The following is a 13,286-nucleotide window of genomic DNA, read 5'->3' on the forward strand; positions in this document are numbered from 1 at the left end:
TCTCGACAGTTTTTTTCTTTATCTGTAAGTGCTTCTAAGAATACAATAATATATAAAGCCGCTAATAATTTAACAATGCGCAGGTTTACAGGTAATTAAGAAGTTAAAAACGTAAATGGAGAGATGCGTATCAAAAATGATTTGAGGACTATGCGAAAAATTCGTGTAAATTGAAAAATTCATAGAATTCTAAAGACATAAGGAGATCTACTCATATTCCTCCTCGTCGGACTGGATCTGAGGATATCGTCTAATAGCTTGGTGCTGTTGCGGCTGCGGTCGTCTGTGCTGAAGAGGGATGTTTACTTCCTCGGGGCTGTGGAATACCTGATTCACCGGGAGACGAAACTGCGGGAGTCCTGCGGGCTGCGGACGGGCCGAAGTTGGAATGCTATTCAAACTTGCGGACTGCGGGTTCACAAAGACCTGTACAAAACCTAATCGTTAACGTGTCAATACGGTGGATTAAGAGAGGGCCGTAAGTTTACTCTGCATTCGGCATCCAACGTCGCAAGATTGGTTTCGGAACGCAACTGTAAATACGGACTTCGGACTCACAAAACTCTAAATTACAAAGTTTGATTATTTTCAGGTTACTTCGAGTCGCATCGCAACTTCTGATCGCGATTGCGACAGTTCGACAGCAGTGCAATTTGGAGCTTTTGCATAACGCCGGCGAGAGTTTTAATTAAAGTAATCGCACCTGTGGGGCAGGACGGCGCACCGGAGCGGGCGTGGGAGTGATCTGATAATCGCCGACCTCCCGCTCGTCTTGGTAGATATCGGAGGGGTAGTACCTCTCGCTGTATCTCAGAGTGACGTTGGGCTTACTCTCGGCCTCCTGCAGGTTCAGCGGCTTGTACAGGTACTCGTTGACGAAGTGGTACTGGGAGCTCTTCTTGCAGCTGATGTCGCCGCTAGGAGGCATGCAGATTAAGTGCACCTGTGTGGTAAAACATATTTGATTACTCATTGAATCAAACGCACTGAAAAAAGTAGATTTGAAAAGATATATGTACGCTTTAAGCTAGATTTTACGACACCGACCTGATGGAAGGTGAAGCCCTCGGGACAGATCCAGGAGTGTCTTGCGTTGTCCTGGCAATAATGGAAGACCTCGCAATTGAGATCTTCATCGGCGTAATAACCGGTCTGCTTGTTGACGCAGTCAAATCTGCTTTGGGGCAGAAGAAGACTGAGACGATCGGGCTCTTCCTTTTCCTCCTCAAGTTCCTCCTGCGTCGGCCCGTTGGGTCCGTATTGGAGCTGGCCGCGACCGGAAGTGCGCGGTGGAGGACCGACGCGGATAGCCGATTGATAATCGCGGTCTATTGAAGCTGCCGTTGGCTTGCGATACAGCTGCGTTAATGTGGTAAGTATATTTTCATAAACAAATTGCACAAAGAAATAGTTGCATGTATTAAATTGATGAAAATTCGCTCTCTTTTTCTGTACAGCTAATAAATTTCAGAACTGACCGGTTGATTAGAACTCCTGTAGATTGGCGTCGGCGACGGTGTTGGCGTGACCGCATTGTCCTCGTAGCTGTTATCGCGGAATCCTTGCGTGGGGCTCAAGCCAGTCGAGTACAGCGGCCCCAAGTTGTTCGGCTTCCCGGGAAACGAAACCGCTCTGGTCTCTAAATCGTAAGAACTCTGCGCCGCAATGGCGGAGCCCAGCAACCCCAGGAACATCCAGTACATCCTGCCAGACACGTGAAGCGAGGCTTGTAATTGACTTGTTGGTCGAATTAAAACGTGAGTGCCATATCGCGCGATTTCAATTTCATTTCTGGCTTTCCATTTCGATGCAAATGGCCGCATTTCGAGGGTATCGACGGTCAAGGGCGCTTTCCCTCGCGTGCACACGTGCGTGCTTATGAATGTGCGTATGAAATTAATGAACATCGATTTGCGAGAAAGCGCGGCAATATACGGCTGCGATTTCACAAGGACATGTTTCTTTACAGCTGTAATGGCACCGGTGTGCAATTACAGTCCAATCTCAATTTAATCCTTCGGAGGTCATTGCCTGCGAGCTCTTCGCGGATAATTGGAAAGTCCGAGAATCTTCTCCAAATTGGAGAATCCTTAAACCACTTTGGTAAGAAATTAACTTGGAGTGTTTTCAGGGGTGTGTGAGATCTTAAAGGGGAACGTTCAGAAAGAAGTTTGAGACAGCCAGTCAGTTAGCCAGTCGCGATGCAATCGCGAGGACTTGAAAACTTGATTTCCAAACGCTCAATGATACGACTGAAAATCTTGCGTTTATTTACGGCTCCCGCCTTTTTGTCACGACTCGCGCTGTCAGGCGCTAAAAAGCAATTAGAAACTAGCTTTCCAGATGCGTGTGCGCCACATGCCACGTTCGAGAATTATTATGGAAAGCACTCGAACCCGTCGAGCACGTCATCGTTATGACCGAAATGGCTTTAACCGATCGTGAAACCGCTGTCCGAGTTTTACACTTAGAAAGTAACACGCTTTCCTCGCACCTGCTCTCCGCGTGAGCAAGATCGATTCTCGCTGCTCCTATTCAAACTTCGGCCGCTTCGTGACCACCAAACAAATTTCCTTTTGCTTTCAAATCGTCTTTGGATAATTATATTTACTTTACAAACATACGTGTGCAAACACTCGTTAAATCAGTTCCAAGCATTCGGTTTTCAGCATTTTTCTCGTCTCGAGATTAATCGGTTCGGAAATAATTGCGAAAATATCGGACGTATGTATATTTCTTATTTCTAATTCATATCTTTTGAATTTCAGAAGCATGGACTATAGAAAAGGAGGGAATGAAAGCTGCATATGTCACGCTATTGAGCAAAAGTTATCTTTTTAAGGATCGCTAATTATCAGTTAAACAATAACTGTACACAAGCGGGAAGGAAAGTCGTAATAGTATCGAAAGAGCAACACCGGTTACGTAAGTAACATAGGTCAAAGGTAAGCCACTATTTTCCGTGTAATACTATCTCTTGCGTAATGCCACTTTTCCGCTAACACTGGCTCGCGTTGTCCGCGTGACTCTTTGTCAGGATCGAGATTGACGTTACAGAAATTTATATCGTAAATTACCATCACGCGAATAAATTAAATTGTATTATCGTCATTCTTTGATGATGTCTCTAGCGTTAAGAAAAAAATTTATATTGTTTGAAAGCTTTTATTAATATTGCATAAAATTGTGCATCGTTAATGCAACGATAAGCTGTCATGTTTGATCGCGTGTCTCTTACTCTTAGTCACGTTTGTTACCTGAGATTCTTCAATTAAAATCCAATCGAAATGAAAGTGAGAGGGATTGCGTGTGATATGTTCGACGGAACTTACGAGACATAATATCGCGACAAGGTTCAGTTCACATGCCATAAAAGACACAATAGTCGGAGTAATGTGAGCTTTTGCACAAACTATCAAGGCCACGGTCGCCATTTTAAGAATTTCATTAATTAGTACATTTTATTCATTTGTATTTAGATATTAATCTTAAAATTAAAAATATGAAAAACACGAAAGATGGTAATAATAATTGCAATCAAAGCTCATCTTGTTGAACGTCTGATTTTTTACTCTGATCTATAGTTTTGTAGCAATATATTTTTTTGCTTAAGAAAACGTGTATTTTAGTACTTTTCGAACTCGATTGTTGTACTGCAACAATCGAACGATTATAGTTTCAAACCATTTCCGCCAGTTTATCGATTGGTTTCTCCGATTTCGCCGTCAGGAAAATCACGGATACTTTCTCTCTCCGTCAAGCACTGATTATTATTCATAATCTCTCCTACAATTATGCGTAATGATCTATTTATTATTAAGCTCCGTAATATATACGCGTGTAGTGTATCAGAAGGGCGTTCTCCTCGCAGCGACTTCCCGCTTGCTGCGCAAAGAAAGCAATATTGCATAATGGAAAAAGAGATAGTTGTCCGACGACTACGAAGGCGGCTACATACTATAATACGCGTAACTTGTGCAAGTCGACCGGTTGTTTTAAGGAAATCTAGAGCAGTCACCGCAGGTGACATTTTCGCAGAATTCTGCACGAAATATGACACATTGATCTATCCGGTTTTGCTGTTAATCTTGTTTCTTTTTGTTAGAATAATATTAATGTTATTTTCTTTTTAATATTATATTTTATTTTTTATTTACGTTGAATTTATCTTTGAAAAAAAGTCTAATAATTAGTATTTCAATGAGTATTCTCAATAGAGAAAAGTATTTAATGTAATAAAAATTAATTAAGCTCAGGGGAAAAAAAACTGGAGAAAGGAATGGAACGATTATTGTGTATCGAGGTCATCAGATTTATATATGATGAATGTAGCGCGATTTTAAAAGTTATGTTGCTAAATTATTTATTTTAAAATTAATAAAAGAGAAATATGTCTTGTGCTTAGAAATTTTCCAAAAAGTTGGGACTTTTTATATTTACATTTATTAGACAATTTGAATTCATACAATAATTAAATATTCTAATAATATTATCTTATAATATTATCTATATTTTGATCTGAATTTCAATTTTGCACACTCTCGACTCGTATAATACGAGGAAGAAATTTTTTTCACGGTATTTTAATTGAGCTAATCAGTGAATGTGCAAAATTATAAAAAAAGAATAAAAATTTAAAACAGCGTGCAGCAGCGAGTTGCAGAAGTGCTTTCTCTTCGATAGCAATATTGTTTCACACCAGAAACCGAGACGCATAGACCGAAAGGGGGGAGGGAGCACCAACCCCAAGAGCTTTAGAGAGAAATTAACTTGGTCACGCACGGTAGAACACGAATTATGACACGTGCTTGGCGAGAACCGGTTGGGCGCACTGCGAAATTATTCGGTTGCGAGAGAAGGAAGTCAAGTATTTAAATCACACGTATCTCAATAGTGCAGTCATTAACCCTAGAATGCTAATCACATTCTTATCATTTTTACGTTAATCAAGCGTTAAATTTCAGCCATTTGAATAGGAATTGCAAAACAGAAAAAATTTTAAAAATATTAGAATTCTGTCGAGAATAATAGAAGTGGCATTCTTATAATTTTAACACTTTAGTTAAAGATCAATAGAGATTGCGAATTTATAAAAAAAGAAATTTCTTTAAGTTGTAAGATAGTGATCTAGAAAACGATAATAATCAAAGATAGATCGTGATAATTTCCAGATAGTGATCTAGAAAGTGATAATAACAATGAAAATTTAGAGTGTGATGTTTTAATTTTTTTTTAATAAATTGCAAGAAGATAAGAGCGTTAAGTCTCAGTCGCAATTTTTTCCAGAAAAAAAGCAAACCATTAGAATTCTCTCTAAAATCGTAGAGTATTATTTAATAAAAAAATTGTATTATATATAATATATAATATTTTAATATTTTAAGTACAAATAAAAAAGAAAGAAGGGTTTTTAATTTGAAGTTAACACATTTATATTTTGACATATTGAAGTTAAATTTGTGACTATAGAAAAATAAAAAATTAATGTCGAACACAGAGCGCAAATGTTATTAGACTTAACAAGTTATTTTAAATCTGTTTGCTCGAAACAAGCAACAACAGTCAGAGCACAATAATGCGACAAAAGTCTCTCGATTCTTCAAGGCGCACTTCACTGACGTTGCAGTCTCACTGATTTAAGGCCCACTTACCTGTCAGGTGTGATGAAGGTAGCGGGATAGTTCGGACAGCAAAACACCGTGGACAGCAAAACACCGTGGAAGATCAACAACACGCGCTCGCTTTATCTTGGCCGGCCGACATGTTACTCTCTTATATAGCGTATTCCGCTGAAAGTTACCTCCACCAGATGAGGTGAATTCGGTCCTCTCAAAGTAGTGGGAGACTCCTTGCGGCTACACCGTCGCATTCCCGCAGGATGCACCTGTTTGGAAGTCCTTGACAAAGCGCATTTTAAATGCGATGAAGAATTATTGATGCGAAGAGAGTTGGCCTTATTATAATCAAATAACTGAGAGAACATGGGTATAAATTTTAAAAAATCTTGTCAACTAAAGTCTGAAAACTGTAAGAATTTTTTGTTTTACGTAATTTCTATTTAAATTTGGCCAAGAATTTGAGAAAATTTATGGTAATTAAATAATTGTGGAAAAGAAAACATCTTTTGATGAATTAAAAACTCAGGCCATTAAGAATTAAAATTGACTATTGCTGTCAGAGTTACAAATCGCTACCCTCGCGTATCTTTTGATCGCCAATGAGAATGGCTAATCTCACGATCGCTCCTCGCAATTAAAGATTAATTAAAAAATCATTCAAGACTAATTTAAGGGGAATCAGTTCTTTTTTTACATTGAAATTTAGAAGAAGGAAAGAAAAAACAGATGCACCGTGAAACTCGCAAGATTGAAACTTTCGCGGCGCGAATTAAGAAAGCATAATTGCGGGACGCAATTTCTGAGGAAGTGGGATGTGCTCCGATATGCATGTATCGCGATATGTAGAATCAAGATCGCGTTGATTAAACGCAAAACATGCGATAGACGGAATGCATAATGTAGCGTGAATTGAAACTAATCCGATCTGCCAATCATCCCGGAAGATCACCGGCGGGAAACGAATCACACCCTTTCTTCACGCCGTTTCTCTTCCTTTACTTTCCACTATTCAACCATTCAACAATAGATAAATAGATAGAAGAGACTAATTCTATTAAGAATCATTAGCATATGCAATTAATTTAAATATTTAAAAATTGCGATATAATATGTACACATAAACATAGCAAAATATCAGCTCATTTTGAAATTCTGATCGGACAATCAAAGGTGGGATACGTTTGAATGATAAAATATATATAATAATAATAAGAAGAGAGAAAATAAAAAATGCACACGTTAACTGAAGATAATGATAACAATTACTTTCCGATATTGGAATGCAGATAATCAATACATAAGTGTATAGATACTTGACGCTGAAGTACGACCTCGCCCCTCTCCTTGGCGAAAGGAATAAGAAAAAATACTCAGCAAGAGAAGGGAACCGATCATCAGCGTCAATTAAGAACCCACATTGTACGTTGCTGCAAAATAATTTAACTTTTAACTGAAACATGTCACAAAAGCTATTGCTATACGAAAATGATTGCTCGCTATCTGCCAATGTCTTTATTGACGTTTTTATTGACAAATAATTAACTATAAATCGTGAGAAGTTTATTTGAATGAAAAGAGTAGGATTTTTTAAAGCACAAGTTGCTGCTTTCGGAAAATAATTCTAAAACCATTGACATCTAGATATTTTCAGGTGGAAAACGCGGGTTCTGCTTTTCAAATTCAATTTTTTAATCATTCTGAAGACATTTTGTTTTCTTGCGGATGAAGGTAACCAGATTTTCATGTTTGTTATGTAAGATGATTGATCTTTTTATCCCGTTGATCGGCACTTGGAACTTGTCACTTGGGATACCTTCGTTCAAGCGTTACGTCTCGATTAAAATTTCATACACTAGTCAGGCGACGTAACTTTCTCACCGCGATCCGACGAGTTTTATTTCCTCGTTTGTAAAATGTTGTAATATATTCTTTTGTTTCGCAGATTCATCTCGGATCTCGTAGCCGGACGTAAAAATCCATTAAAATATCATGTTTATAGGAAAATTATTATCAATTGTCCAACATTTTTTCAATCATTTTAAAGATCAACCAGTGAAATAGAGATATGTTTGCGGAATATTTTATAAAGTTTATGAGAAGAATAATAATAATGACAGAAAGAGGGTAATAATACTCGAGTGTAAAATTTATATCAGCTTTAACGTGTGTTAACATGTCGTTCGATAGAATGTGCAAACTTCAAGATTGTTATTTATCGGCTCGTAACTCGCTGTTACGCGCGATGATTCCGTCATACGTATCGGCAATTCGTCACTCTTGTTTGCTGGTGAAAAGAGCGACCTTCGCCGCGCCTGACGAAAGAAAGTCCGATCTGCTTCCATAAAATTTCAATAAATCGGCCGCTAAGCAGTGCGTTGAATTCGACGGGAAAACGAGATCGAAAGTTGCGGTTCTCCACCCACGGAGAAACTTACTACTGACACGCTTTGTTCAATTCATTCCGATGGTATCGACGACAGACGTTAATTATCCCTTTGAAAGGAAAGTAATTTGCTCCGTTTTCCCCCCCTTTTTTTTATTAATCATACGCGTTACAGAACGTAGATGAATTAAAAAACTCATCGCATTCGAGTTAATCTATTTTACGGATCAGTTTCTCTCTTTGCTTTGAGATATTTTATAATTAAATAAGAATTAATAATACATTTTGTTCGTAAATTAAATAATTCGGAAAGCAATGATTTAATAATGTTTCACCGAAATATCCAACAGTATCGTTTCATTTAAGAAACGATATTGATAGAGAAGGCGATATTCGGCGCTGCACACGCAGACGCGTACAAGAAACACTTTCACCGAGCATTAAGTTTGATGGAGAAAGTTTCTCCGACCTCCGTTACACCCTTATTAGCCGGAAATTCGGCTGGAAAACTGACGAGGAGGAAAGGAGTTCAGATCATCCTGAAAGACTTTCCAGAATTTCTGAAACCCAAGGTCTAAAAATCTAGAAGAGCGGCCATTAATTTATTATGCATCTGTATATTACGATGCACGATAGAGTGAAGTAATCGACTTTGAGGTCTCGGTCAGCCAAGCTCGTCCTTGATTTTCTCTTCGTCAGGTGCAGTTATATTTATCGTGCAGATATATAATTATTCGCGACGAACAAAATTAAAGTAAGCAATATTAAAATAAGCAATTCCGAGAGAAATGGATTGGGAGGAATGACCAATTAATAATAGTGTAGCTAATTATAATTATTAAGAATTATTGAAAAAATTTCAACGAGAAAATACGATACATGGTTCGCTAATATTCTTTTCTATAAAAGAAATAATTTGGTATTGAAACTGAATAAAATATATAGAGTAAGAAATGGGTTTGATATATGTATTAACAGTGACAGATTTAATTTCAATAATCCAATTATATTTAAATGTCCAATCAAATATAAATAATCTAATTATTGGATTGTTCGGAAAGTTAAGGATTTTAAGGAAAATTCGAATATTTTTAGATATCTTTAGATATCTTTAGCTAATAATATATTGGCTGTTTTTTTTTCAATGACTCTGCCATCTTTTAAGCAGCTTCATAATTCTATCCTCCCAGAACTTTCTGTCTTTCTGGGAGAAAAAAAAAATTGTTCAACATAATTTGCTCAATCCCTACAAACTTTCCGAATAATCCAAATACATGCATTCGATAAAAAATGTTAAAGTAGCTCATCTATCCTTTAAAAATGACAAAGTTGGATAATTTTTAAACGCTCACAAAGAAAGCGGCTTTCGATGAACATAAATAATTATCACGTAACGATTGGTAAATAACATTATAACGACTGTTTATGCAACAGAATTCGATCTCGATTCAGACAAGCTAGAAAATGCGGAAATCTGGCATGGCACGCGACGGATTTTTTCGTTTCTCAATATAAACCGATTTACATATAGTGCATTGCATAATCGACGCAAGTTGTTAAAGAGAAATAGTAATGAGCAAACTCATGTGTGAAAACGTTTTTCGCACAATTATTGATTAATGGAGATAGAGATGCGGTAACAAGATATACACGCGCGCGCGCGCACACACACACAAACCACATAGATATTGACTATAATTAATATACAAGATAAATATAAATTTACGCGATTAAAATATTATTTGTACATTTTATCTAAATTATTCGAATCATAATAACAAGCATACTAGAAATATGAGAAAAAATCAGTCATTTTTGTTTTCACTTTGAAGCTCAGCCGCGTCAATATTCAACGATACATGCGGTACGCCTCGAAAAAATCCTTAATCATTATTTAGTGATCACAATCTACAGTGTCCTACGATAGACACGGAAAGCTCTATATACAAACACGATATATTGTTTTAACATCTTCATACTTATGTACGTTGTGTTATACGTATTGTTGTATGATGCCAGATTTTATATATATATATATATATATATATATATATATATATATATATATATATATATATATAAACACAGCATATACAGTATATTTTATTGTCGCAATATCCACGAATCCGTTGGCATTTCCCAAAGCAGTTTTGAGAAATGGATGTCGCGACAATTAAGTTAACAAGTGAGTAAAGGAGCTTTAATTAGTTGTCTTAACGCATCGGTTTTAGTCACGTAGTGGTTTCCGACACTTTTCTGGAGCGATTGCTTTTCTTGTGCTTGGCCGGTTCGGTCGCGCCATCATCCGACAGAGATGAATCCCTCAACGACTTCCGGCCACGGCCGATGTTTCTTTCTTCGTTTTCTGAGCCTAACGATTCCCGATGCGACTTCCGCCGCTGACGCTGCGGCGGCTGGTTCTGCGCTTCCATCGCCTCACGCAAGTGTTTCCGCTTTGCGTCCCAGAACATCTCCTGTCGTTGAGCGATCTCAGGATATCTGCGAACGATACATGGCAATGTTTATAATTTAGTTTCTAGTTTAGTTTGTTGCAAATGTTGTGAAATTTTCGAAGGAGAAATCTAGCAATCACCTGTCGCAAAAATCCCAGTTGAGCGGTTCTTTTAGCCGCCAACCCTTTTTCGGTTCATGCGTTCCAAGATCTGTGAAAATTTCGTTAATCTCTTCCGGCGCTAACTTGATGACGGACGAAATTGTGTTGCGTTTTAGGAATTGTTGCTCCGTAAATGATAACAACTGAAAGATGCACGAGAGACATATATGTGATTAGTTTTCATACTTGAAAATCCATGTTTCATAAACACAGAATTGTACTTCATGACGCAATTTTCTAGATTCAATACTCACGATATAATCGCGAGCTTTGCACATAAGTTCAGAGACCCCGCTCTGTGAGGAAAGACTATCCTTAGGATAGATTAGTTCGCTGTTCACGACCCAGTTACCCTGCACTAGCACGGCCACTTGCTGCAAGTATTTGAGCACCGCCGCTGTGTCATGTTCCGGCAACAAAATCTCACGTAATTTTGCAAAAGATATGACTTTCACTGCAAAAAGAGAAAAAACAAATTTGTTTAATTAAAAAATTATTATAAAAGTTAAAATACACTGTGTCGAGTTCAAATAATATAACGTTCTATATTATTTTTTCATATTATTATGTTGCTATCATATTTCTATGTCAAAATCCTTAGCGATGCTTTCCTCACCATGTTTCATGATTATCCTGATTTGATCCAGTAAAGGCAAGGTCATGATGTAGTGAAGATTTGTTTGATTTCCAGAGACGCCTTGTGAGTAAGACTCTTTAGGTAACTGCGGTACTAATAGATGTACATATTGCTTCGGCGCCAAATTTAGAGAATTTATTGACTCCTCAGCCGATGGACAAAACATTTCCATCCTCGTCAACTATAAAATCAAATAAAACAATATGCTTAGCTTAGAGAGTAAGAGTTCTATATTTTGGTGTATTATATCTCAGAGAGAAAGAGAGAGAGAGAGATAATAAATTTTTTCTTCAGAAATTGAGCATAAAGTTAAAACGTGCATTATATTTTTCTTTTGAAGAAATTCACGTAACTTTAAGATTATGCTTACTTCGGTTTGCGTGTCATAAGCTGACACATAATTTGTCTGTATCCAGGGCTCTTCCTGACTCTTCTTGGAATGATGCTGGAAAGATTGTTCTTGTATTTTCTTTAAGTTATCCGTTAGATGTCTAGCAAACGTCACCTTCACCGGTGCGGCGCTATCTTCGTCCTCGTCGTTGTCTGCGTTTTAGCAAATAATTTATGAGTTTCTCGTCTATTTGTGCCAAGTTCTAAAGATTCAATATAGGCTAAATTAGAGAATAAATTACCTTCTCCCGCGCCTTTTGCTCCATCCTTTGTACGCTTATCACTTTCATCCAGATAATCACATTGCAATTTCATACGTAGCATTCCCTGCAATGGTGTGATGTGCAATTCGTCATCCTGAATGACCCCGACTGCAAAATTTGAGCAGTCTGGTAACGACCGTTCTGAGGTTAGCACGACTTTGTCCATCAATTCGCTAATAAAAAAACATGTGATCAATTCTATTACTTTCCTTATTGTAGTTTATTATTATTCGGATATATATATATATATCAAATTATAGCTATAAATATATGAGAAATTTAGTTTTAACTTTAGCTTCTAAAATTCATGGAAAGACAAAAACTTATTCTTCCTTGTTTACAATTAAAAGTTATTAGTTATGCAAAAGTTTCTATTCTCTCACCTATCAAATGCCTTCCTTTCATCATTATTCCCCATAGATTTTCCATTGGCATGATGTGCCAATTCCTCTCCCATATTAGGATCATAAAAATGTTTGTTCTCTGTATCTATCGCAAGTTCCATGCGAATCTCCGGATTTTTGGACCTCATATAAGTGTTCAGAAAGTTAGAATTATAGTGCTCATTTTTCGTATATGCGGGATATTGAACAACAAACAGTTTATCCGCCAGAGTCTTCGATAGGAATACAGGAATCTATAAATAATTTTTTCTTTGTATCATTTGCGTTAAATCAAACATTCTAATAATTTAATAATACTGTTCGTAATTATTAAGTTTTATCAATTTTTTCTATATATGCATATTACAATAAAAATAACTGAGAAATAAATAAAATAAGCAAAAAGTAATGAATAACAAAAAGCAAAGAATATTGAGGGAAAAAATTAAGTAAATAGATTAAATATGAATATCGAATACGCGACAACTATGGGACTACAGATCATAGACTACAGATCAGACTACAGAATCATACAAGAAATTTTATCCATATTATTGAATTTATACTATAAATTTTATTAATTATAAAATGTTTTGTACCACGTGTTCAAAGAATAATAAAACCTAACCTAACCTAACCTAAACAATTTTGAGGTTATATTAACGATAAACAGAATCATTAATTAAAATAAAAATCCAAATTCGTACGCTAACCTCTTTAACAACCGGATCGTTTTCCATTTCTATGATATTCATGTTTCCACTTCTTGAAATTAATCCTTAAACTTTTGACGTTTAGCCTGTTATACAACGCACCAAAATTTTTCGAAAAACCATGTCTAATGGCTATGTATCAAATACCGGGAATAGCATAAACTCTATTCATCACACTATCACGGTGCATTCAGGTGTGTTCTGAAAGAAAAATAAAAACACTACTGTGCGCAGTGAAAACTCGCTTTTATGAATGGTGGATTTACACTGCATCCGATATTCAAT

At 36.7% G+C, this 13,286-nt stretch overlaps 2 protein-coding genes across 4 annotated transcripts; both read right to left on the minus strand.

Annotated features, from left to right (window-relative positions):
* Window positions 1-84: 84 nt before the first annotated feature.
* On the minus strand, window positions 85-5,794 carry LOC105670530 (uncharacterized). 3 transcript variants are annotated; one of them, XM_012364080.2, is made up of 5 exons: window positions 5,652-5,794; window positions 1,479-1,704; window positions 1,048-1,359; window positions 704-943; window positions 85-426 (listed from the first exon to the last, which is right to left on the minus strand). In XM_012364080.2, exons 2-5 carry the CDS (start codon window positions 1,701-1,703, stop codon window positions 208-210), a joined length of 996 nt encoding a protein of 331 aa, XP_012219503.1. In that variant the 5' UTR covers window position 1,704; window positions 5,652-5,794; the 3' UTR covers window positions 85-207. The 3 variants fall into 3 exon arrangements, with proteins under 3 accessions (XP_012219503.1, XP_067216415.1, XP_012219505.2); XM_067360314.1 differs by lacking the exon at window positions 5,652-5,794 and having other exon boundaries at window positions 1,479-1,907; XM_012364082.2 differs by lacking the exon at window positions 5,652-5,794 and having other exon boundaries at window positions 285-437; window positions 1,479-1,907.
* A 3,192-nt stretch (window positions 5,795-8,986) lies between these two features.
* Window positions 8,987-13,194, minus strand: Polr3E (RNA polymerase III subunit E). Its single transcript, XM_012364053.2, has 8 exons — window positions 13,002-13,194; window positions 12,289-12,542; window positions 11,885-12,078; window positions 11,623-11,795; window positions 11,232-11,433; window positions 10,870-11,069; window positions 10,595-10,758; window positions 8,987-10,500 (listed from the first exon to the last, which is right to left on the minus strand). Exons 1-8 carry the CDS (start codon window positions 13,041-13,043, stop codon window positions 10,233-10,235), a joined length of 1,497 nt encoding a protein of 498 aa, XP_012219476.1. The 5' UTR covers window positions 13,044-13,194; the 3' UTR covers window positions 8,987-10,232.
* Between the last annotated feature and the right edge of the window lie 92 nt (window positions 13,195-13,286).

Source organism: Linepithema humile, chromosome 8, assembly GCF_040581485.1.
Source record: "Linepithema humile isolate Giens D197 chromosome 8, Lhum_UNIL_v1.0, whole genome shotgun sequence".
NCBI lineage: Eukaryota > Metazoa > Arthropoda > Insecta > Hymenoptera > Formicidae > Linepithema > Linepithema humile.